This window comes from Passer montanus, unplaced genomic scaffold (genome assembly GCF_014805655.1).
Source record: "Passer montanus isolate IOZ18808 unplaced genomic scaffold, ASM1480565v1 scaffold97, whole genome shotgun sequence".
NCBI classification, from domain to species: domain Eukaryota; kingdom Metazoa; phylum Chordata; class Aves; order Passeriformes; family Passeridae; genus Passer; species Passer montanus.
The window spans coordinates 1,721,494-1,747,447 of record NW_024375145.1 but is presented as its reverse complement, the minus strand read 5'-3'; the positions used below and the strand labels follow the sequence as shown (position 1 = coordinate 1,747,447).

The following is a 25,954-nucleotide window of genomic DNA, read 5'->3' as shown; positions in this document are numbered from 1 at the left end:
CAGGGATGGAGCGGGGATGAGGCAGGGATGGAGCTGGGATGGAGCGGGGATGGAGCGGGGATGGAGCGGGGATGAGGCAGGGATGGAGCAGGGATGGAGCGCGGATGAGGCAGGGATGAGGGAGGGATGGAGCAGGGATGGAGCTGGGGATGGAGCCGGGATGAGGCAGGGATGGAGCAGGGATGGAGCGCGGATGAGGCAGGGATGAGGGAGGGATGGAGCGGGGATGGAGCAGGGATGGAGCAGGGATGGAGCAGGGATGGAGCCGCGGCTCCGCCCGCCGCCGCCGCCCCCGCTGCTGTCCCGCCCCCGGAGCCCGGAGAGCGCCGATGTGCCGGGCGTGGAGGGGCTCCTCGCCTTCCCATGGACGGGAATTCTGCCCTGCGGCTCCTGCTGCTGCTGTCCTGCGCCGGGCTCGGCGGCTCCGAGGAGAAAAGCCCCGCCGGGAACAGGTCGGTACCCGGGCGCACCGCGCTGTCACCGCTGCCGTCCGTGCCGCGTTTCCTTTCCAGCTTTGAAAACACCCCGGGCTAATGCAGAAATTAATTATTTTAAAGCAGGCGGTGCGTTAGAGAGGTAACTTTGCAGCGATTTTGTGGCCGTTGTTTAAAATCCGGTGTTTTCCGTGCAAACCGCCCTAATTTTGATTTTGTTTTATTGACTCTCACACTGATTTTTCCCCGGTCCCTGGGAAAAGGGAGTTATAAATAGCATAACAGCAAGGGTGTGAAAACTGCTCCAAGAAACTCAGGCACGAAAATATTCTGCTTGTGTGGAGCATTTGAAGCGTGAATTCAATATTGCAAGTGAGTATGAAACTTAAAAAAAAAAATACTGGAGATTTGGGTTTATTATTAGTAGTGCTGTTTCACTCTCTAATGGAACACAGTGAGCCCAGATCATAGCAGGGGGAACAGGGGACTTTGTAGAGCCAAGCAAAAAAAAAGTGAAGAGAAAAAAAGAGAAAGTGAAAACAGCCTGAGTGGAATGATGCCCAAAGTCACCAAAACCAGACACAAAACCACAGAACAAACATGCTGAGGAAGGTCGCAGCTGTCAGTGAAATCTGTGCATTCGAGGCAAGAAGGACATGTGGTGATTTGCCTAAGCTTGTATTAAGAGATCTGGTAGCCAGTTACTGATAAATACTACAATATGTTTTCATTAAATAGCTTTACTTGCTGCTCTCCTCTGCCAGCTCTCGGATTTCTTACTGCTCTTCTTAGGATAATTTCACTTTGTCTTTCAAACAGACCAAAATCTGACAGATAACAAGCAGTGGAGCATTACCTGAGCTTTACTGCAATAAATATTAACAGAAGAAGTCATGGTCTTGATGCCAGTGAGTCAAAGGGGAATTTTGCCTCATTAGGAGTGGGATTGTGCCTGCACACTGTTAATTTTCTAGAAGTTTTATGAGCTCAGTTTCTCTTTTTGTGTTAAAAATGGAAGCTTGAGTATCATCTTGCTCTGATCCAGACCCTGTTGGACATCCATTAATTGCAATCAATTGCAATTATTTATTAATTTGCAATTAATTAATTAAAAATCAGCCCCAGTAACCAGTGCTTTGTAAAATATTTATGTAAATCTGCCTCCCTGTGTCAAATCACACATTAAAGAACCAGAAGACTTGTGGGGTTTGTAGATATTTCTCACTGATAGAACTTACACAGAGGCATTTAAAAGTCAGTGATGTTTTTTGTCAGGATGTTTCTTAGAAGGAACCAGCTCTTTCCTTGAATCTGGCATCTGCAAACTTACACATTTATAGCTTTAATAACTTAATAACTGGAATTCTTTATGTTGAATGTCCCTAGGACTACAAGCAGTGCATTGGCCTCAGGTGCTCCTCACCTTTCACAATTTTATTTGAGAGGTCACACATTATTTCCATAAATTACCTGCAACCAGTTCAGCAGCCAGTGAGGAATTCTGCAGCTGGAGATTATCAGTCGTGGGGAGATGACCCTGAAGTAATGGAAAAACAGAAATACTGTTTCTGTAGATGTAGAGTGCATTTTCCCTTCTGGTGCAGCTCTTCAGAGCAGTGATATGAAGAGCAGAAGTGTGGACAAGGCATGAAAGCTGCCTGTGGCCTCCCCACTCAACCCCTGCTGAGTGCCAGGATTATTCCTGGTTATTTGAGTGGGGAAAATGCTGTTCACATGGAAGGCCTCAGGAGCTGGAGTGTTTATCAACCTCTGCAGACAAACAAGCCAGGCTTGGTTGTCTTATGCAGGTGGATAATGTCATCTGATAAGAGGAAATTTACACTTCTTTATGCTTATAATCCCATTTAATTGGGTTTTGCATGGTGATTAGTCATTCCAGTGCTTTGTATTAGGGCTAATCCAATTTCATGTGGGTTCCTAACATGCTTGGTGTGGTAAATTCAACATACAATATATGTACATGTGGGAGAGCTGTTTACCAATGGGTAAGGGATAATGTGGGTCATCAAACATACTCCACTTGTGATCAAATGAATTCAAAATTTCAGACTAAGAGAGGCTGATAAGAGGGTCTCTGACTCAAAGTGCTGGAAATTATTTGCTGTGGAGAATGCTCAAGTGCTGGCTACTTTCTTTTCTCTTATACATGTAATTACCATTTTTATAATCAAAAGGGAGCACATATTTTTTAGCATGTAGCTATTTTTCCCTTTCTCACTTTCAATACTTTTATTTCCACATACATTTTGTTTCCACATACAAACATTTTGTTTCCTCCAGCTGAGGACAACGGGGCTCTGCTGCCTGTGGATTCCCCAGCTGGCCTTTTTGGGTAGAAAAACTGCTGTTTTGGCAGCAGGGTGGCCGTGGCATGGACCACACCCCGGTGACACCTCGGGGCTGGGTGTCAGAGGCAGGTGACAGAGCTGAAAACATCAAATCTGCCCCAAAACCAGAAAACCACAGCCTGGCTGTGCCACGGGGTGATGGATTCCCCTTCCTGCTGGCACTGCTGGCCTTCTGCAGGGCGAGAGCAGGCAGCCAGCACTGCTAATTAACGGGGTAATTAATTAGCAGGAGGGCCTGGCTGGAGGCAGCTCCCTCCGGGCTGGGGCTCCCGGGTGCCCCTCTGCTCTGCATTCCTGATGGAATTATGAATATTTCAGCAGCTGTGCACGCTCATCTCTGTCTGAGTGTCTTCGTGCTGAAAGCAGAGATGTGACATCTCTCCAGAGTGGCTGTGCCTGCGCGGGGTGTGGAGGAGCCAGGATTCATTTCTCTCAATGGACAGCCACAAAAAAACCCAGAATTAACCTTTCCTCTGGCACAAACAGCATAGAAATCTGTCAGGGAATGGGAGGAATTGCACAGTTTTACACCATTCTTCTTCCAACCCCAATGTTTTAGTGCAGGTACCACAGCGTGGTGATTTCCAAGCTGGAGTAAATGGCTATGGGTGCTTAATGATGCATATATGCATACAGTGTTTAATTATGCATATGGAGAGGAGCTAACAGTAAAACTAAGCATAACCATAACAGATATATATATATATGCAATATATATATATATCTGTTATATATATATAATATATATATATATATTGCATATATATATATTGCATATATATATATCTCTATATATCTATATATATATATCTGCAACTAAGTACAGTTAAAGTCAGTGTAACTAAATAATGGACATTCACACCATTTTGGCATGCCTTGATTTTGTTGGTACCACCATGAAAAAAAATGTCCCCCCAGATTACCTTTTCCAGCCTGCAGGCATGATCTGTCATGAGGAAAAGCTGGAAAAGATGAAAAAAGCCACATCAAATTACAAGACCCATGTTCCCAACTGTAAAACAGCCAGAGAGAGGGTTTTGCTTAAGCAAGGAAACAAGTTGTGGTCCATTGTAGCCACATCTTTTGTCACCTGCGTGTCAAAATCTGAATATTTCCACCCACCTCTTGTTGCTGTTGGCATGAGCAGCCCCAAGCCCCGTGAAGACCCCAGGTTACACTAACCCTGGCACCCAAAAAGCACTGGGAGAAAGGGCAACCACTCTGAAAATGCTTTTTGAAGCCTCTGGGGTTTCAGAGCAGCAACTGAGGACAAAGTTGGCCTCTCCATATGTAAATAACGTGAAATTATAATAAATAAAAATTATTTTGCAAAAAACCCTGCCAGATAAATGCTGAACAGAGTTGAACTTTTCTGAATGCAAGCTCTTTATAAAAGTTCTTTCAGCCTGGGCAGCAGGCAGGGTGGGCTCTAGGCTGCCCTTGAGGATGCTGTGATGGAAATTAGGTTGGGATCACCCCTTTCTTGTGTGCCACTGGGCCACACAGATCCCCCTGCCCAGAACCCACCTTCACTGTGATATTTTATGAAAATAAAATAGGATTTTCCTTCTGGGAAGCTGAGCAGCCTCAGAAAAGAAATGTGAACAATAACTGTGATGTAAACAATAACAACAAATAAAACAAAGGCTGTGGAATGTGGTCTGGAGGTTGTTCACCACCAGGTGCATCTGGGATTGGTTCATATGAATTGTTTTCACTTGATTACCAGTCATGGTCCAGCTGTGTCAAGGCTCTGAGCAGTCACGAGATTTTATTTTTAATTCATTTCCTACCCTTCTGATGTATTCCTTTCTCTCTATTCTTTTCACTATAGCTTTTAAAATATAACATGACACAATATAAGTAACACAATATAAGTAACACAGTATAACTCAATATAACATAATATAATATAATATGATATATGATATAATATAATATAATATAATATAATATAATATAATATAATATAATATAATATAATATAATATAATATAATTAATATAATATTCAGCCTTCTGAGAAACATGGACTCACATTCATCTCTTCCCTTGTGCTGGGACCCACAAACACATTGACACTCACCAGGGGAAGTGTCCAAGCACTCCCCAGCAGAGCCAAGCCCTGACTTTGCAATTCCAACAACCCATGGTGAAATTTGCACATAAACACTGAAAATTGCTCTAATTCCTAATATTTATATGCCAATCTTGATGTAAATATGTCCACACACATTTTTTTTTCTGCTGGGGAGGTTTGGAAAGGTGGTAATAAATGGGGCAAGGGAGGCAGATGACGTGCATTTCCCTGTGCAGTGGAGGGCAGGGTGTGCAGGTGGGCTGGTGCTCAGCTGGGAATTCTGATGGAAGCCTTGGGAAGGGCACAGAGGCCATCACAGGAGCAAATCCATGCCCTGAAGGGGGATGCAGTCCCAAGGAGGCTGCTGTACTGTGGAAAGTGTTCATGGACTCAGGGAGAGGATTCTGCTCCTGAAAACCAGAAACCCTGTGGTTTATTGGTCTTTGCTCTTCAGGTGTTTGTGAATCCACTGGGCCTCAGTCTCCAGCTCAGGAAAGCTGGCTGTGCTGACACCAGCTGAAGAGTTATGCCTAAAGAAAACCAAATGCTGAAAAACCCACGAGCCTCGTAGTCGTCACTTGAGGTGTGCTTCAGCTGAGCCCAGCCCTGCAGTGCCTCCCATGGGATGTGTTATTGCCTGGAACCATCCAGGAGCTGTCTGCACGTGGTGTAAATCTGTGCCCAAGGCATGCCAAGCCCCTGCTTTTGCTCCAAATCCAACATATTTCTTCTGATCCTCCCTGGGGAGCGACGGTGGCCCTGAGCTCTCCTAGGTTCCCCTGCCTGTGCCCTGGAACTGGCTCTGTTCCCAGCCCAAAAGTGACATCCCATGGGATGGGACAGCGTGGTGGGGACATGGGAGTGCCTGTCAGGGCTGAATGATCTCTGAAAACGAGACATTTTGAGCCAGACTACAGCAGCTTTGGTATATTTCACCGTGTTGCTGTGGCATTCACCAGCCAAGGACCCTGAGTTGCCTTTGGAATGTTTTGTGGAGTGAAGCAGCAGCAGGAGCTCTCCCCACTGACCTTGCTCCAGACTTTGAATTCAGACGCTGCACAATAAATATTTTTCTCCTCTCTCCTAGTTCACATGAATTTTCAGATCAAGATTCTCTCCAGAGACCTGGTAAGGCTTTCAGGGGGCTGAATCCCTGGATGCTGGTGGATGTTAGTGTAGAATTAATTCCCAGATGTTGGAGACTCTTCTGTCACATGTTTTGTTAAAGCATAACCCTCTTTAAAAATACCCTTTAAAGGATTTTCCTGTTAAAATGATAATTTACTCCAAGATGCAGTGAGAATGTGGAAGGAAAAAGCCTTCACCTTTTTCTAACCAAATGAAAAGAGACCTCCGTGCTTGAAGGATGGAACTGTGAGAGTGCCCATGGAATGATCTGTGCTTGTGAAATTTCACCCTCCTGGCAAGGAGGAGTTGGGATGTCAGGACATTTGTCACAGCTTCCTGTCTCTGGCAGTGCAGGGAGAAATTCCCAGCACAGTTGTCACACTTTTGCCAGGCAATTCAGCACATACCCTTTGATGAATTTGCTGCATGAAGAAAAAAAGCAGCTTTTAATGTGTTTGAGATGAATAAATACAGATATAGACTGAATCCTGTAATTTTGGGGCACTGGAGTTCCTCCCAGTGAGGGTGTCAAGGTGTCCAATGAGAACAAGAGGAACTGTGGTGAACAAGAAAGGCAAATTAGAAAATACAGGTAGTGAAGGCAGTATTTGCTGCAAGTCAAGTATTTTCTGAGGCAAAAGCAGTAATTCTGACATACACATTTTGTGCAGAGATAATTATTGATTACAGAGTAAATTGCACGAATTTATAGATGTGTGTTTTTATAAATGTGTGTTTTTATAAATTGGTGTTGGAAATATGCTAACAATGAAATAACACTCCTCCTTCTGCAGGCCAGCACTACAGTGGTGGTGTGAAGCCAAAGTTTAATGCCAACCAAGAGGCAATTGCACAGGTAATTCCTGGAGGGCTGGGTCTGTGAACTCCTGTCACAGCACATTTAGGTCTTTCAATTCAATTACATTGCTGAATTAAATTGTATTTGTACAAATTTAAAATAAATTGTATTTACTTTGTTTAGAAACTGTCAACAAAACCATGTAAAACATTGTGGTGCAGTTCTGCCCCACCACTTGTACAAATACTCTCAGTTTTTCTGAGGGCTGCAGTGACACCTCAGGTGCTGCTGCTGGTGCTGGCTGGCCATGGGTTTGGGACAAAATCCTGATATCCACGGTCTGTGCAATGGGATTTCACAAGATTTCTTGTTCTCATGTCAGCTGGTCCTGAAGGAACAGCTGAAGCAAAACTTCAGATTTTTAGTGGGAACTTTTTATCTGTGACCAGGCTGTAGGTCTTGTCAAAAAGTGAGCATAAAAGGCTTTCTTACCAAAAGTGATGCATTCCAGTGTCAGTAACATGTTGAATAAATCTCTCTCACATGGACTTCTGAGGAGACAGCTCTGTCATTTTTAAAAATACACTCCTAGCCACTCAGCACATTTCCTGACCATGATCTTGCCTTGCTTTCAGCTTGTTGCTGTCAGTGCTTATTAATTTTAATCCTAAAACATCCTTGTGCCATATGTGAGGTCCAGTACCAAAAGGGATCTTTCAGGGTCTGAGCTGAGAGTTATGATTTGCTAATCTAAACAGCACAGCACACACAAAAAATATCTCTCTTTAAGCCAAGATCAAGCCTTAGGTCTTGACTGTGTTCCTTCTGCAGCCTGGTAAGATGCTGTTTATGACTGGGGCTCAGGAAACCTTTCCTGTTTTAATGTGAGCTTGCAATCATGACATGGTAAAAACAGTCATGCAGGTGTTGTGTGTGTTGTCCTGTTTGGGTAGGACAGAGGTGGTGACTGGAAATCTGAGTGTGAAGTTTGAGAATGAGAGCTAGATTTTTTAGCTCTTCCTGAGCCCTAAGTCAAACTGCCTTTTTGAAAATGGAAATTTGGCTATGAAATCAGGCTTACAAGGGATGGCAGTTTTCTGGTGTGTGCAGAGGACAGGAAGATGCAATCCCTGGTTTTAGTCCTGCAGCTGATTTTGTGAAAGCAGGCATCCCTACTTGATCCATCCCATTCTGCAGCAGCTATTTCCCTGATTAAAGCCATGGTGAGCCAAGCTGGCTCACCATGGCTTTAATCAGATATTTCAGATAACTGATATTAAAAAAACTCAGATATTTCTCTCACTGGACAGCTGCCCAATGTGCTTCCAGCATGGTGGGCTGTGTACTGGGCACAACATGAGCCTTTTCCAGTTGGCTGAAGAAATTTTTACAGGTGCTCTAGAGAGTCTTCAGATGAGAGGGAAACCTTCTGTGCTGGGGCTGGGTGCTCTGTGAGGTGCCATCCCTGTGGTGGGAAGGGGATACAGCCAGGAATCCCTCTGCTTCCTCATTGTGGGGCTGCCTTATGATTTCTGGTAATTCCAAAACCACATTGTGGAAAACGCCAGTCACTTGGTTTTGACATTTTAAAAAGTTTAATAGTAATAAAATGGTTATGAAAATAGTAATATAATTAGAGTAATACAATTTGAACAGTTGAGATTAGGACAATATTAGGACAAACAATAAAAACAAAGAGTTAGGGACAGTCTGGGTACCTCTTTTTGAGCAAAATAAGCCCAAAAAAGGACCCCCATTAACAGAGGATTAACTCTTAAAAAGAATTGCCTGTTGCATATTCATACACCTCACACACGATGCATAAATCCATTCAAACACAGGATTCTGTCTGGTCACTGTCAACTTCTTCCTCTCAATCCTCATGCCATCTTCCAGTCTGAGGTGGGAAGAAGTTAGTTTTGTGCTGATAAGGGAGCAATAAATTCCTTTTCTCTGAAAGATTTAGGTGTCCTGTGGCTGCTGTCTGGTGCAAGTCCTTTCTTAAATATCTTGCACAGCATCGTTTCTATTTTAACATTATGTTATAACCTAAAACTATATTTAACACACTACTTAAGAAAATGAATACAGCATAACTTTCTAAGATAATGCAACATTTATTTTAACACTTGCGAAAAGGCAATCACAAAATACACATTTTTCACGCGCGTCTTCTGACGGAAATCTCTTGTGTGGTCCCTCAGGTGGTCAGCTACAACCTGAGCAGGGCAGGACAGTGGGAAGGAGCACCCTGGAGCCACCCTGGGCTCCCCCACGGCCACTTCAGCCCCCTGAATGTCACCATCAATGGCACGCCCTGCATCCTGTTCTGGGCCAGGAGGATCCTGATCAGGTTTGAGAACCACACCCAGCTGGATTTGACGGAGAGGACGTTTGGAGCCCGCGCCACCGTGGATGTTGGGGACTCAAACTGCAGCGAGGACAGCGCCATGTAAGGGGAATCCTGCTCTGCTGGGGGAGCTGGGCCCACACAAACACTCTGCGAGCTGCTCATGGGAGTGCAGCCTCAAGGTTTTACCTGTTACAGTTTTCAGATCCTTTACTGCTTTAAGGTATAACTCTATCTCCATATAGAGTGTTAGTTAGTGCCTTCACGTTTGGGTCACACAACACAATCCCTCTGGGCCTGTGGCCCAAGGCCACCCTACAGCCTCAGGCCCTGAAAGTATAAACAAAAGTGAATTGAGGGGGGCAAACTGGGGGGAAATCACTTCAGTACCCGAAGCTGCAATTGGAGGATTAACCTCTGAAATGTAAATGGACCAAACTTATAAATGTGGGAAAAACTCGTGACCATTGTCCATTTTGGGTGCAGCCTCTGGGAGGCTCCTGGCTGCCCGAGCTGCACCTTTTGAAGGCCTTTAATTAACACCCACTTCATTCTCGTAATCCTATCCAGCCTCTGTTCTAGGCAGCCACTCCAAGGCATCACGGGGATGGAGGTCCAGGAGCAGCCCCTGGACAGCCTGCACAGCTCAGTGATTTTTGGGGGGCTCACACTGCATGTCTGTCCTAGGTGCACCTCTCTGCCTCCCTCCCAGCCCACCAGAAACCACAGAATTCTGGTTATTAAAGCACCAGGCCTCAGCCAACACAGCCTCACTGAAAGCAAGGCATCAGCACAGGGCAGTTCTGAGCTGCCACACTGAGATTACAACCCCCTGCAAAACACTGTGTAAAATACACAGCAAAGTGTGCCTGCAAATCTGAGAGAAAGCCTTTCTGCTTCTGTCTGTTTTTAATTTTAAATTGCCAGTTAGAGGGCACCCATTTTGGGTGCAGCCTCTGGGAGGCTTCTGAGTGCCCAAGCTCCACCTTTTGAAGGCCATTAATAAATTCCCACTTTATTATATTAATTTTGTCCATCTCCTGTTCCAGGCAGCCACTCCAAAGCATCAGGAGAGCAGCCCTTGCAGAGTCCCAGGATTTTCTGACAATGTCCTGCCAGTGTGGGCAGCAGGGGTTGTGTACTTTAAGCCTGGTGTGGACATTCACATTCAGGGGCACCCAGCTTTGCTCTCAGTGCCTTTGGGGCTGTTGTTCTGTTTCACCTCCAGCTGTTTTACACAGCTGCTTGTGGGGTTGGAGAGGGGATCCTGTGCTGAATGTGGGGCTCAGGTGCTGTGCATGACTAATTTTCCCTTCATGGGGTGTGTGCCAGTGATGAGCTTTTGGGGCTACCTAAAAACAGAGGCCAGACAAAATTAAGAAAACAAAAAGCAGTTATATTTATTGAAGGGCCTTCAGGTACATTTTGGGTAGACAAAGCCCCCCAGGGCCTACACCCAAAATGAACAACAGGTCACTGGTTTTCACACTTTTATTAGTTTGGTCCATTTGCATATTAGGGGTTAACGTTCCAATTACAACTTCAGCTAATGAAGTCATTTACCCCCAGTTTGCTCCCCACAACTTTTGTTGACATTTCTGGGCCCTGGAGCAGTGAGGTGTCCCTGACTGCCAGGCCTGGAGAGGAATTGTTGTGTCTGCCCAGAACGGGACAGCAGTGGCTGGAACTGAATGTGGAGTGTGGAGTTGTGCACTAAAGAACTGCAGGATCACAAATACATGAAAATTACAAAGACTAAAATCCCGAGGCATCTCCAGCAGTGCTGCACAGGGTGCAGGTCTGTATTTAGATGGTCACCTCAAATCCCAGGCTGTGATCCTTGAGGTGCTGCAGACAAGGAGTGGGTTTATCACAGGTTTGCACGTGGCATAAAAGTGTCTGAAAACCTGAGCTCTGCACTCCAGCCTAGCATTCATTTCTTCAGTATCTACCAGATTTGCTGTGTGTTTCTCACACTGAGTGAGAAGCATTCAACAAAATTTTGCTTTTGATGCTTTTCATCCTGAGTGAAAGCTAAGCATGAACCCCACTGCATCCAAAATCCTCCAAATTGGCTGTTCTAGCCTGGCAGGTGGTATTTTTCGTTCCCTTTTGCCATGTGCCTGCTTCTCTCCCCCCATGCAGTGTGCTGGCCTTCTGGCTCACACCAGATTCCACTCTGGGAGGCCTAGAAATCCTAATTGAACATCAGCACTGATTCTACCCCAAAAAGGGAGTTTAAATCTCTAATGACACACACAGCAATAAAAATAACATGGCCAAACCCAGCAGTTTCATTTACCTCCTACACAACATTTCACCTGCACATCTAAATATGTTTTCAATGAAAAGCCAGTGTTACCTCTTTGTGATTGTAGAGCACAAGGTGCACAGACATTTTGGTGAGGTTACCAGACAGCTAAAAGTGAAATTGAAAAAGAACCCAGTGCCACAATATTCAACAAGGCAGGTTGAATATTGCATCATCAGCAAGTGAATTTATCCAGCAGTCTTTTGACAGGGAGAGGTAGAGAACGGAATGAACTTATATTAAAGATAAAAAAGTGATAACAAACATTCCTCCCTCTCTTCTGGCCTACAATTTGAAAATAATCTTAGTCTGATTATGAAGTATTTTAACCTAATAGAAAATAAACTAAGGCAAAATTAAGGGTTTCAAAACACAGAGAGTAGTATCAGATATGATAATCCAACCTGCATTTTTGTTTTATTTTTACTTGAATGGCATATTTGCCTCTGTCTAATCCTCAACTATTTCTGACTTCCCTTTGTAATACAGCAAGGGATGGTCTGGAGTCAGTCTTAGGGGACCAGTGTTACCCAAGAAGTCTAGATCACCTATGAAATTGTGGGGTTAGCTGTTTTTTACTTTGGTTGGATTTTTGTTTGTTTAAAAAATGTTGCTGTTGGTTTTCTGTTTTGCTTTTGTTTTCTCAAGTAATCCTCACCTTTAATTTTGAAGGCCTTTCAGAACCTGCATGCTTCCATGGTGTTTTCTTTTTGTCTTTCTTGAAAAATGAGAATGTCCATGCAGGTTTGAAGAGGCAAAATATTGCTTGTAAGTGAGAAGAATATATTCAGCCTAATCATCTATTGCATTAATTAACCTCAATCAAGACGTGAATGAGTATATTTCACTGGAGGAAGATTTAATCCTTTCAGGTTTTCCCCCACTGACTTCAAGGATAGACTGAGCAAAAAATTCCCTGTATGACTGACCCTAATCTTTTGTCGTGCTTTTATCTCTGGAGATTTCTGAATTTTTTTTCCTAGCCTGATGTAATTTGCTTTTTGACCTAGGCTTTCCCTGAAGTTTGGTGACATTGACAATCTCAAGGGACTTGTTATCAGGTAAGTTTATATAATAACATCCTTACTAGATAATAACATAATGTAAATGCAGTGTTATGCAGCTGTGTGGGGAATGAAAGAGAATTTGTTTAAGCAAAAATAATGTGAGAGAAACTCCTGTACAGCTGAAACACCTGCATTCAGCACGTCTGTCACCTGACTTGTTTTATGAAGACATTTTTTCCTCCTACATTGAATTTTCTACTCTTGGAGAAGTTTGGGTCATGTCTTTTGTGTGGAATTGTCCCATGTCTGAGATTTTAGCTAAACTTTAATAATTCAGTATGGTCTGGGCATCAGACTGTGACCTACTTTATGTTGGTGATAGAAGAGAACAGCATTTCTTGAAAAGTGACTTTCTATTCACCGGGTGGAAGTACAATACCAGTGTTGAATTAATATTTTTCCAAGTAATTAGGCAAAATCCCCTCATACTCTTCCTGTTTTTTGTGGGAGAAACCAAACTGCTCCAGCTGCCATGGGGAGCAACCTCAAAACCACAGGATATTTGGGGCTGGAAGGGATGTCTGGAGATGATCTGGTCAATGCCCCTGCCTGGGCATGGTTCCCTGGAGCAGTGGCACAGAATCTGGGGCTGGGATGTCTCCAGACGGGGACACTCCAGGCCCTCCCTGGGCAGCTGTTCCAGGGCTTTGTGGAAAGCTGTCCCTCCCTTTCCAGACTCCAAGGAAGGAGGCAGATCTCACATAATTCTGATTATTCTGATACAAACTGGCCGCGCCAGCGAGTCGCTCAACGCGCGAATTTACCACTTGCAATCCTCCCACTGACTTCCTTCCTCCTCTCTGCTCCTTCCCAGGCTCTTGTTGACCACCAGCTACTACCAGCTGTCCGTGCAGAGCTGGTTCAGCCTGCACAGGCTGCAGCTGCTCTACAACCACTCGGTGCAGGCGACGTTCAACGCCACGGGGATCCACGCGCCCGCCGCCCTCTCCTTCCACTGCCAGCACGTCAGCAGCCTGCACAGATACCACGCTCTGCTGGTGCCCAGCTCTGAGAACGACCTCTCCCACCTCTGGGAGGTCACCTTCGTCGACTTCCAGGTGATGCCATGGGTTTCAGACAGATGGATGGCGTGGATAGGTCGAGGGGAGGTTTCGCCCTTCCAAGGAAAGGGTAAAACCTTCCACGCACAGTTTGCACTTGTGCCTCACCTGGGATGTTTTTTTGGGCTACCTAAAAACACAGACCAGACCAAGTTAAGAAAATAACAAGTGGTTATATTTATTGAAGGGCCTTCAGGTAAATTTCGGGCAGACAAAGCCTCCCCCAAGGCCTACACCCAAAATGAACAACAGGTCGCGAGTTATATATACTTTTATAAATGTGGTCCATTTGCATATCATGAGTTAATCTAACAATTACAGTTTCAGGTAATGAAGTAATTTATCCCCAGTTTTCTCCCTCCCAACTCACTTTTGTTTCCATTTCTGGGCCCTGGGGCAGTGAGGTGTCCCTGACTGCCAGGCCTGGAGAGGAATTGTTGTGTCTGCCCAAAATGGAACAGCAGCAGCTGACACTGAATGTGGAGTTTAGAGTTATTCACTAAAGAACTGCAGGATTACAAATACATAAAAGCTAAAATCCCAAGGCATCACATGGAGCACAAAACAGAAACTAAGAGTTTTCCTGTCCAAGGAAATTAAAGGCTGTTTTTTGTGGTCTTTCTGCTTGTGTTCCCTCTAGTGGTGAGTGAATTTGATTTCTTGTCATTACATAGTTTTGAGCTGAGCTCTCACACTCAACACCAATAATAGCACCACCCACTCAGGCATGGGATTCATCTCACTTCACTTTTGATGCCTAGGAATTTTAACCTTGTACCCTCATTACAGTCACCCCAGCCTGCCTCTAAAGCCACTGGATAATTCCCCTGACCCATCTTAAGCCCTTATTTTAGGATGAGATTAATAATCTTCTGAAAGTGTCAATTCTTCTGTGTTGGGCAATGAGGGAGCTTAAGATGGCAGGACTAGAGTGCTTTGCATTTAGATACCTGAGTCAGGGGGCATGAGGAGCTGAAGAAGGAATGGAAAAACCTTTTCTCACTGTGTGAAAATTGCCATGGACTGATTTAGTGGAGCTGACAGTCAATTCCCTGCATGCCAAAGTGCTAAAATCCATATTAGAACTGAAACCATGAATAAAACCTGTTGATATTTTCCATAGCTGGGTGCAGCTTCCTGTAGTTTGGCTGGTTTGCTGCCACCCGTGTGGAACTGGTGAGAAAAATCTTGTCCTAGGGCAGGCACTTGAGAATGTTTCCTGGTTTTTCGTGTTGGAGTTTGTGAAGCAAAAACTCTGGGGACTCTCAGCAAGTGATGCTGGAGATGCACAGTTAACATGAAAGGCACCATGCCTGCAATTAAATATTGCTGAGCCACCAAGAGTGAACATGGAAGGGTCTGTTTGAAACTCAGCTGCAAATCCTTTGGGCAGCAGAGCAGAGTGGAGGGGATTAGAAGAGCTGGCAGCTTCAGAAGACTGACCTGGATCAACTCTGGGCATTAGCTCCAGCTCTCAGTGGCAGACACAAATTTGTGCAGGTGTTAAATCAGAAACTCTTACTGCCAGCAGGAGCCAGTGAAACACAAATTAATGAAGCAGAACCTTATTTAACACGGTCCCTCTTGTTCTCTCTGTAGATTCAAGGTTTTAACATCCAAGAAGGACATTTTGCCTACGCCAGAGACTGTGCATCCTTCCTCTCCCCAGCAATCCTGATGGGGCTGGTGATGTCCCTGATTCTGCTGCTGGTCCTGGCCTATGCCCTGCACATGCTCCTCCACCTGAAATCCCTGGACAGGCACTACGAGTGCAAAGCTTCTCCTGCCTACTTTGCACAGATGAAGGACAGTGACATGGGGGATGAGAAGGAGCCACTGAGAAACAGTGGAAATGAGTGCTACGAGCTCAGGAGCCAGCAGTTTGGTAACATCTACATTTAGCAGCCTGTGTCTCAGTGAAACGAGGTGTTTTCTTCTGCTGGCACTGCTGTATGTAGTGTGTGCAGATTTTTGTACCAGCTGATGAAAGGAAAAGTAGGTAACAGATTGTTTAGCCAGTTATTCACTGATAACCATCTCAAAGATGCCTTGGGAAAGAAGGTGAGATAAAAAAATTCCATTGTGAATTAGAGATATTCGTGTTGTGGGACTTTACTCCTGTAGCAAAAAGCCAAAATAGAGGCATAGCTCCTCATCCAGCTCACCAAGTCTTGAAGAGAGGATCTGTAATGAACACTTTGAAATTAAATAAAGGTTTAAAAAAAAACAAACCACACTCTTTGCTTATTCTTTCAGAAGGCAAGATTTCCCCGGATCTGTAATGAACACTTTGAAATTAAATAAAGGTTTAAAAAAACCAAACCACACTCTTTGCTTATTCTTTCAGAAGGCAATTTCATTTCATATTTTTAAATTTTTTATATTTTTTATATTTTATATTTGCTCTGTGTCCTGAGAAAACAGCATCAGTTTCTTTCTCTGGATCTACTTCCCAAGTCACACCCCCTCCTTTTTGTCCCCATAAACTCCTTTTCCTGCTCTGGAATCCTCAGGGCCACTTAAGGTGTGTTTTTATCCACTGCACAGATGAAATAGTGGCTGCAGGACAGCAGCACCCTGGTGCTTTCCTGTGTCTAAGATGGGGGTTTATCCTGAGGATCTGCTGGGAAAACACCAGGCATCTGCTGACAAAGGCTTACCCCATGGCTCAGCTCCGTGCCAGGAGATGGATTATCAGCATTATATCCTGTAATTCCAGGTAAATTTATTTTCTGCCAAATCCCATCAGTCTCCCTCGGGATTTTCTACCTGAATGGAGAATGCCAGATGGAAATAAATAAATAAAAAAAAATATATATATATCTAAACATAAAGGTGGAAGCTGCCAGCAGTGAAAAGGACACTGTGCTATGATTTTCCCTGCTGCCTCTGAGAATTTAGGATACTGCCATCCCACACTCATCCTTTCTTCTGATGGGGGCAAAGTTTGGGAACTCCAAATTAGCCATAATTTGGCCCTGCTTTCCAGCAGGTATGAACACAGCACTGTTCTCAGCACTGTAGTGCTTTTATGTTACAAATTATGGGAGCCACAACATGATAGAAAATCAATTAAAACCAGATTTGCAAGCAAATAGCTTTTTAAATTTTAGATGTCAGAATTAATTGGTTGTTTGAAGCCTTTGCAGATGGTGCTGCAGAGGAGTTTAAACACCTTGAGAGGTGTTCACATGTATCCTGTTTATTAGTACAGGTGACACACTGACCAGATGTGGAGTCCTCAGAGATTAGTTCACCTAGGAAGGCACTTCAGAGGGGAAAAAAATTTATCTTTGACACATAACCAGGTGTAAAAGACAAGCTTTTGAGGACTTGCCAAGGCTGCCTGTGGCCAGCTGCGGCCAAACTTTTATCTTTTCCATGAAGGGGGCAAGCAAAATCATGAATGTCTGAGTGGGGCTGGCAGGAGAAGGTGAGAATTAAACCCTGGCCAGGCTGGTCCCCTGTCCTGCCCACAGAGCTGGGCACAGCTCAGGGTGCCAGGGCCAAACAGGAGATGTTCCTTGTGCTCTGGGGAGCTGGGCTGAGGAAATAAAACCTGGCACTGCTCAGAGGCAGCCTGAGAAATTTACTGCAAGTCCTTGGTGTGAGATCCTCACCTGGCTGAGCCGCCCTTCCCAAATCCAGGTTTTTGAGGCACAGGGGAGCCTCTTCCTCCCACAGAGGAAATTTCTCCTCCTGGCTGGTGTCTGATGGAGCTGCCATAGTTCTGACCTGATAATTCATTTCCTTGCATGGTTTAAGTGGGCAAATCTACACCTTTGTTGTGAGAGGCTGTATAAGATGAGATTGGGAATGAGGGAATTTCCCTCCGGCCCTGTCCCTCACTCCTCATCCTCTTTTCCAACCCAGCTGTGTTCCCTTTGCTTTTCCTTGTTTTTCAGGATGGATATCTGCTGGCTTAGTGCTGGAGATGCTCAGCACTGCAAACCTCCAGCGTGTGCCAGGCCAGACTTTTTGTTGCAGAATTTCAAGGGTTGTGTGTGTGTGCCCCTCCCAGCCCCTCCTGAGCCAGAGACAATATTTAGTGCCTGATAACTTAAAAGGAAAACTTTGGAAGGAAAGGAGAATTCAGAAAAAAAACCAAGAATAACTTAAAAGGAAAACTTTGGAAGGAAAGGAGAATTCAGAAAAAAAATGAGAAAAAAAAACAAGATTTTTTTTTCAATTTATCAGCTTTTTCTAAACCATGGCATGACTGGGATGTCCTGGGAAAAGGAGTACACACAGTATTTATCTCTGCTGTGACTTTCTGTGTTACTGTTCTGCCTGGCAGTGGCAGGTAATTCCCTCTGCCAGGTAGCCCCTGTGCCATCACAGCTCCACTCAAATGACACAAGGATTTACAAAGGATAAATACACTAATTGAATTAGACAGGAAATATACTGTTGGTCACAGGACAGGAAGGATGAGATACATATTTGTAAAGAGTTAATGATGCTTTGGTGGAAAATGCACCAGAGGGAAAAAAAAAATCATCTTAATTGCAGTTTCTGTTTCCTGGTGTCATGTATAAAAGCAAGCACCCATGGCTGAAAAACACAAAAATGTGTATTCTTCCATTCCCAGTAACCATGAGCCAAATAATCCTTATCAAATGCACACTTGGGAAAAACAGAGACATTCTACTGCCCTGGAACTGAAGCAGGACAATTCAAGTTAAAATTATTTGTGTATTTGATACAGAAATAAGATGCAGTGGCACTAGCAGACTGGCTTGTAAAATACAAGCTTTTTTCCACATGCATAATTTCAATTCTGCATGAGAACACCTTAGGCTTTCCAAGGTGTATGTGTTCACTTACACAGAAACCTTACAGCATCCTTTCAGAACCAATTCAGTGCTCCAAATTCAGGGTGCCATCCACTCTCACTCAGAGCTGAAAGGAAAAGTCTCACTTCCTTTAACTCACACAGGATAAATGTCACAGGCTGTGGTAACGCTGAATTGAACAAATGAAAACATTTTTTTCCCCTGCATTTCATCTGCAGTAGTTAAAATGTTGTGTAATTGCCCCTCACCCCAATATTTGACAATTTCACTTGGCAGAAAACTGGTTTTTCAGGCAGCACATTGAGCACTGTTGCTTGAACTGAAGAGGTCGAGTTTTGGCTTAGCATTAATTAAAAATGCACAAGGAATAATCAGAGCCATTGTCACTGTAAAAAAGCAGGGAGACAAACCATGAGCCCAGCAGCTGGCAAGTTACACTGAGTTACAGGGAGCCAGAAGAAATGGATTTATTTCTTTCCTTCAAGGTTTTTAAACGGTGGCATTTCACTCTCATCCTTGAAACACTGATTTTTGCCACAGCAGCTTTGGTATTTCTGCTTTTATGCCTTTTAAATCGAGGATTTCCAAGAAGCTGTGTGCAGCCTCTCCTTTCAGAGACTTTCCCCAGGAGCTCAGAGATAATTTTCAGGGTGGGTCTGTCCTGCACCATTACTGAACAACTCCTGAGGTTCACTCCACCTCCAAAAAGCCTTGTGACATGGCATTTAACTGGGGTGTGACAGGCCTGAAATCTGATTTTATGGTTCCCAGGTCACCCCTTAATTTGTTCACTGTAACAACACAATAAATCAATAAAAAATGTGATGTTTTAGGGCCAAACCTGTACAAAATCAGAATGCGCAATTTTTTATATACATATTTTTCCACTTCCACAAACTGATAACTTATAAATCAGAATTTGCAGCTTGTTTCTCCTGAGTCAGCAGTGTAAATTTGCTCATGACTCACATTATGTTTGAAGCCTAGCAAAGAGTTTCAGTCCCTGAAAATTTTGGGACAGCCCTCCTGAACATTGTCTGAGTGCTTTTTCTGGGTGGTTTTTTTGGTTCTGGTACATCAGCATGCTCTGTGTTGGCTGCCTAAATACCTGAATTGGTTATTGCAAACAATTGCCTGTTTGTTGGTAACTGCTTGGGAATATGAAGGAATTTTCTCTTGGGATGGAAGCTGGAAAAGGAGGATTTCCAGTTAAATGAAGCAACACTTTTTGTTTGGCCTCATGATGTCCCTTACACCATTGTCCTGGAGCCAGTCTGCAGCTTTTTTGCCATTTCTACATGTTTGCAGTGGAAATAATTAATTATAAGTATTTTCTCATTAAAACAAAACAAAACAAACCAAACCAAAAAACCCCCCCAAAAAAACCCAAAAAACCCCCAAAAAACCAAAACAACAAAACCCAAACCCAAGAAACAACCATAAGCCTCCAAAAAAACCCAAAAACCCCAAACAAAAAACCAAACCAACAACAAACAAACAAACAAATGAAACAAACAAAAAACCCCACAAAAGCCCCCCACAAAAACAAAAAAAACCCCAAGTCCAAACAAACCCCAAACCAAAACCACACACACAAAAACCCCCCAAATCTGAGTTTTTCAGCTCTGGTTTCCCATTGTTTTCTTCAAGCTAAAGCTGGTCTTTCCAGTGAAAAGGAATTTGCAGCATTTTGTCTTATCAACAATGAGCAGGTTTTTCACTCCCAGCTGCAGTTTTCTGTCACAAAATATCAATCAAGGCTCTTGAGGAGACTGAAAAGCTCTGTTCCAGCAGTACCACAACTGCACAGATGTGAAGCCTGGAGAGAAAGGGACAGTTTAACTTCACTTCTTGAAAAAACCCCACATTCAACCACTCTGCAAACACGGGTGTGAAATGAAATGTGGGGTGGTGACAAATCCTGCCCCTGATCAGCAAAATGAATTTGTTGGAAATCCTTAAACCTGTTCCCAAATAAGCACATCCTCAGCATTAATATTCTTCCTTTTCAGATCTGTTCCAACTGGCTCGAGGTACGACACAGGGAAAAAACCTTAAATTCCTTTTTTATCAGGGCTGTTGCCTGTGGTGCCACCTGGGGGTTTTTGAGGGTCGGAATGGTTTGCATGAACACAGTTGCAGTGAAACTCATGGTCTGCCAAGGTCCCTTGGGATTGCTGTCCCCAGGATTTTTGCAGCCCCTGGAATTTGCAAAACTCCTCAGGGAAAATCCAAAAAGGTGCAGAATTACACATATGATCTTGCTGCAGAGTTGGGAGGATTAGTGGGTCACCAGCAGCAGGGAAATTACAGTGTCAGCCTCTCCAAAGGCAGATCCCTCATGTCATTAAAGTGATCAGGAAATCTTCAGTTCTCCTGAAAATCTGCTTAGTGAATTACATAAACCCCTGGTGGCAATTTGTGTGGAAGTGGCTGGAGCATCATTCTCCAGTAGTGCCTGAATATCTTTGGTTCTGTTCCTCTGGCTGACTGCTAGGAAGACATTTCTAGCCCACTTTATAATATTTTTTGTTGTTCTTTGTTCTACAGAACTAATTTTAGGGGGAACTTTCACTCCATGTGCAAGCTGTGTAGGATCTAGGCTTGACACTTGGAAGTCACTAATTTCCCTTTTATCCTTCCAAACTCTGAAGTGAGTTGCAATTATTAGAGGATTGTTGGGTTTTTTTGGTGGTCCTTCAAGAGGTCTGAATTATTCTAATGAGGTCTGAATGATTCCGTTAATGCCTGAATTATTGTGAATTAGTAAAATCTCATTGCTTCCAAGGACACATTGGGAAGAATGGCTGGGAATTTTGAAGGAAATGCATGTAATAATTGAAAGATGAATGGTGGAGAGTGAAACTCCCCCCAAAACAGAACATAGCCAGCCTCACAGAGAAGCCTTTCTGGGCTGTGATAAATTCCTTGGTCAGGCCTCAGCTGTGTCAACCTTTCTAGATGCTGTATGTGCTGCTTTGCCTTATTTATTCCTACCACTTCTGGCCGCTTTTAAAACACAGGAATGTGCCACAGACATATTTTATAAAATATCCTTTTCCCAGGGTCTTTTCCCCTGAAAAGCTGGGAAGCTGCAGCTTCTCCATGTTGTGCTGCTTTGGAATGTGATTTGGAGATTGTTTACCCAGCATGTGAAATTGTTTCTACTTGATGGCCAATCAAGTGTCAGGGGATTATTTGCATATTACATTATATTATATTACACTACATTACATTATATTATTATATTGTGCTATACTAAAGCTATACTAAACTACAGAGAGAAAGGAATACATCAGAAGGGTGGGAAAGAAATGAATAATACAAACCTCTGACAGACTCAGAGTCTGACACAGCTGGACTGGGATTGGTCATTACATTAAAAACAATTCATATGAACCAATCCCAGATGCACCTGGTGGTGAACAACCTCCAGACCACATTCCACAGCCTTTGTTTTATTTGTTGTTATTGTTTACGTCACAGTTGTTGTTCACATTTCTTTTCTGAGGCTGCTCAGCTTCCCAGGAGGAAAATCCTGGCAGAGGGATCTTTGATAAAAATATCGTGGTGGGAGATGTGCCCGTGCTTTCCACTCGTGTACAAACACAGGAGCAGCAAACGAGATAAGAATTGTTCTGATAATTTCTTTTGCTGCTTCTCCAGGAAAAAAAAAACAAAAACAGAGAGAGAGAATTGTGTCTCTCTGTTCAGGGAGTGTGATTCTCACATGGCTCCGTGGTGACAGCTCTCTCTGGGCAGCTCCCCAAATCACAGAAGCCCTGAGGCTGGAAAATCCCTCCCAGCCCTGGGAATCCCAGCTTTGCCTGGGCCCCACCTTGTCCCCAGCCCAGGGCTCTGAGTGCCACCTCCAGGAATTCCTTGGACTCCTCCAGGGATGGGCACTCCAGCCCTGGAAGAGAAGCCCCCTGAGCAGCTGTCTCACCTTCCCTGCAAAGCCATACTCCACAAGTATTTTTTTTCCCCTCGGAATTATCAGGTGGAATTGAAAGGTCCTTTAAGCTCTGGTCTGCAGAGAACACAGCAAGATGTCCTCACCCACAACTGCACAAGAAACACATATCTAGTCAGGTCACTTCTTCAGTTCCTCCTTGCTGGATGCCTGGGTGGCAACATCATCATTTCTCCCTTGTGTTAAACAGGGGAAATAAAAGCATTATTCAGAACACAGGGGAAACACTCACCTTTTACTCTCTAAATGTATCAGGCAGAATTCTGAGAAATCATGTGGTAGTTACTTCATTATGTGCACGATAAAGTCTTTGATACTTTTTCATGTAATGCATCTTCAAAATCCAGTTTTTTTCAAATATGTCCTGTGCAAACACCCCCTACCCCAGCGCCCAGCCTGCTGCAGAGACACCTTCCCTGAGCTTTGCTAACAACCCAGGGACCTTTAGGGTCTGCCACATCACATTCCTCCAGGGCACAACAGGAGAAAACCATGATTTTTTAACAGAGCTGGACTCACAAACTGCTCTGAGAGCAACCCCCTGCAGGATTTCTTTTCCAGCAGGTTCATGACATACCAAAGGCAGCTCCTGACAGCTCCTGACACCCTTCCTGGAGTGCCAGAGCTGCTGAGTGGCCCAGGAGTCCTCAGCTCTGGGCTCTGGGGCCAGGATGGGTGACTCTGTGTCACCTGCACGTGCTGTGTGTTGGGACAGGGACAGCCAGGTGTCCCCCAGGATGTGGGAACAGGAGGGATGTCTTGGTGTGAGAAGCCAGGTGTCTGCTGAGGAAGGCAGGAGCCTCCCCTGAAATGGAAAATGCAAACCCCCTCCCTCTGAATTATTGTAATTTTGAAATGTAGTGGTTAATAATTAATGGCCCATGAGCAGCAGAGATCTCCTGGAGGGAGGATTGGGTATAGGAGAGATAAAGAACACTGCCCCATGAACGGCAGATGGAAATGGAATTCACACCCCAGCCACATCTTGCATTTCCAAGACAAGGGAGAAGACAGACAGGATGGGAAGACGACCTTGGGAGTGGCAAATCCAGCTCATTTACCCAGAGGGTGATCGGAAGGATCCCAGGAGATGTGGCTGCATTTTCCATCTCAGAGCAGTGTCAAGGTGCCTCCCTCCCTCAGGTCTGTCTGGCTCTGACCCTGTTTTGCTCTGAGTGATGTTTTATGGAGAATTCTGCAAATTGCAGGTGTGATTCCACTCCTGGTGGCTGGGAGGCAGGCGGTGTGTTTAGCAGGAGATGGATTACCCCTGGCCCAGTTAATATAATTTTATTTTGCTTCTTGTTCTTACTGACACAATTCAGAATGTCCTGCATCACGACCACCTGCCATGTTTACAGCAATTTCCCTCCCTGTGTCTTAATTCTATTCCCTGTGACTTTTGCCAGGATTCCAGGGAGGATTGAGGAGAGAAGGGTTGGTTAAGGTTTCCCTGACTGACCCTGCACCCACCGCCAGCTCTGCAGAGTGAAGAGAGCCCCAAAATTCAGCAGATATCCCCTCCCAGGGTGAACTGATGGCAGCATGCCTTGTCATAATGTCATTTAAATTTCTTTGTTGTTGTGAAACACTAAAACACAGCAATTCCACGCAGGATTTAAGGACAATTGAGTGCACAGAGGGTGGGTACACAGAAATTTTGTGGTAGCTTTGTCCACATCAAGAAACCAGGAACACTGGCAAGATACCAGATAAACGTCTAACTTTTCATTTTGGTCCAGTGACAAAATGGAACAAAAAACCCCAACCCAACCAACCAACCAAAAAACAATAAAAAAACCCCAACAACAAAAACAACAACAACAAAACCCCCCAAAACCAACAACCAACAACAACAACAACAAAAAACAAAAAAACCCAAAAAACAAAAAAAACCACAACCCCCCCAAAAAACCCAACAACAACAACAAAAAACCCCCCACTAAATTATTAAAGAATTTTTATTTTGACCTCTTCAGGCAGCTGAGAATTCTCATGCTACCTCTTAGTGCAAATCAGTATTTCTTAAATTTCTCAAGAGGTCGCTAATCAACACCTCACTGCCCAGTTATTTTGGTGCTTGCTGATCTCAGGGTAAACATAGACATCAGAAAACTGATTTTTCCTGTTAATTTATGGAGTTTTCTAGGAATTTAAATTAACCCGTGTTAGGTCTTCAGGGGCAAGCTTGTTTGCATGGATTTAGTAAACCAAAGTAACTGTGTTTCTGCAGTCTCCTGAACAAAAGAAGTCCTGCTTTAGAACATTTAATTTTTAGTTATGTTAGTCTATATTAACATATATAAATATACTAAATATTTATGAATGTATAATATATAAAACTTATATAAATTAAAAATTACATAAAATTTAAATTATATGTTTAATTCATATAATTAGATATAAATTGTGTAGTTATAAATTCATATATAAAATTTACATATGAAATAATATATTTTTTGAAATACTAAAGTTATCAAACAACTGTATATTAAATTTATATTATTATATATAAATTAAACATATATAATATATATAAGTATAAAATTATAATAGAATTAAATTATAAAAAATTAAAATAATTTATTTTATAAATCAAAAATTACAATTATAATTTTTAGTTATATTATTTTGCAGTTATATTGATTTCCACCTGGGTAATTTTATCTACATAAATCTGGTTTAAATACTGATGTGCCAGGGTTGTGGAGCCACACTCTTTCTTTTGGAGGTGAGCAGGTTCAGCTGCAGATGTAAAGAGGTGAAGTCAAACTTTGTGTCCAGGCCTTTTCCAGTTAATTCCACTTTTTCCATGCCACCAGCTGCAGAGATTTTTATATCTTTTCTGTGGATTCAGGGGGAGCTTTGCTCTTCAGGGCAGCTTCTGTTTGGACCAGATCAAACAGAAAGCTGGCACAGACTTTTTTTTCCTTTTTTTTTTTTTTTTTTTTTTTTTTAACCAATTCCAAGGTCTAAGCAGCTGAATCTTCTTCAATTAGAGAAAAAATACCAACAGCTGCACAGTTGGGTCATCTTAAACTACAAAATCTCAGATAATTCATATTACTTCTTCTTTTAATTATTATTTATTTTAGGACTAGATACAGAAGGGATTTACCAGCAATAAAGAGGGATGCAGGATTATTTCCACAGCACGTGGGTGGATGGGGAGCATCCTCATGCTCTTTCCTGTATGAAAATTTCCCTAATTCCATCCAGTGCAGGTCAGAATTCACTGCAGGTGCCTGAGGCACCTGGATTGTGGTTAAAACCTGCAGGAGATGTGAATTCAGCATGACCAGGAGCTTGTTTAAAATGCATCCCAGCTGCTGCAGGACCAAACCCCTATGGCTGCCAGACTCTCCTTTGCCTCTAAATGCAAATGCAATAATTCCTGGAGTGCCAGCAGCACCTGGGATGGGCTTAAAACACCCAGCAGGAAAAAGTTGGTCACCCCTCACACTCCTGTGTTCCTGGGGGGGAAAAAAAAAAACAAACCCTGCAGCCTCCTCCCAGGTTATTCACAATATCTGAGGTCCTTGAGAGGTTCAGACTTCCCAGAGCACCTGATACCAGAGATTTCCCTT

The 25,954-nt window shown here is 43.6% G+C and overlaps 1 protein-coding gene across 1 annotated transcript; it reads left to right on the top strand.

The window, feature by feature from the left end:
* The first annotated feature begins 217 nt into the window (after nucleotides 1–217).
* On the top strand, nucleotides 218–15,771 carry ATP6AP1L (ATPase H+ transporting accessory protein 1 like). Its single transcript, XM_039696339.1, has 7 exons — nucleotides 218–452; nucleotides 5,970–6,010; nucleotides 6,805–6,866; nucleotides 9,014–9,261; nucleotides 12,481–12,531; nucleotides 13,352–13,595; nucleotides 15,198–15,771. Exons 1-7 carry the CDS (start codon nucleotides 238–240, stop codon nucleotides 15,498–15,500), a joined length of 1,164 nt encoding a protein of 387 aa, XP_039552273.1. The 5' UTR covers nucleotides 218–237; the 3' UTR covers nucleotides 15,501–15,771.
* The last annotated feature ends 10,183 nt before the right edge of the window (nucleotides 15,772–25,954 follow it).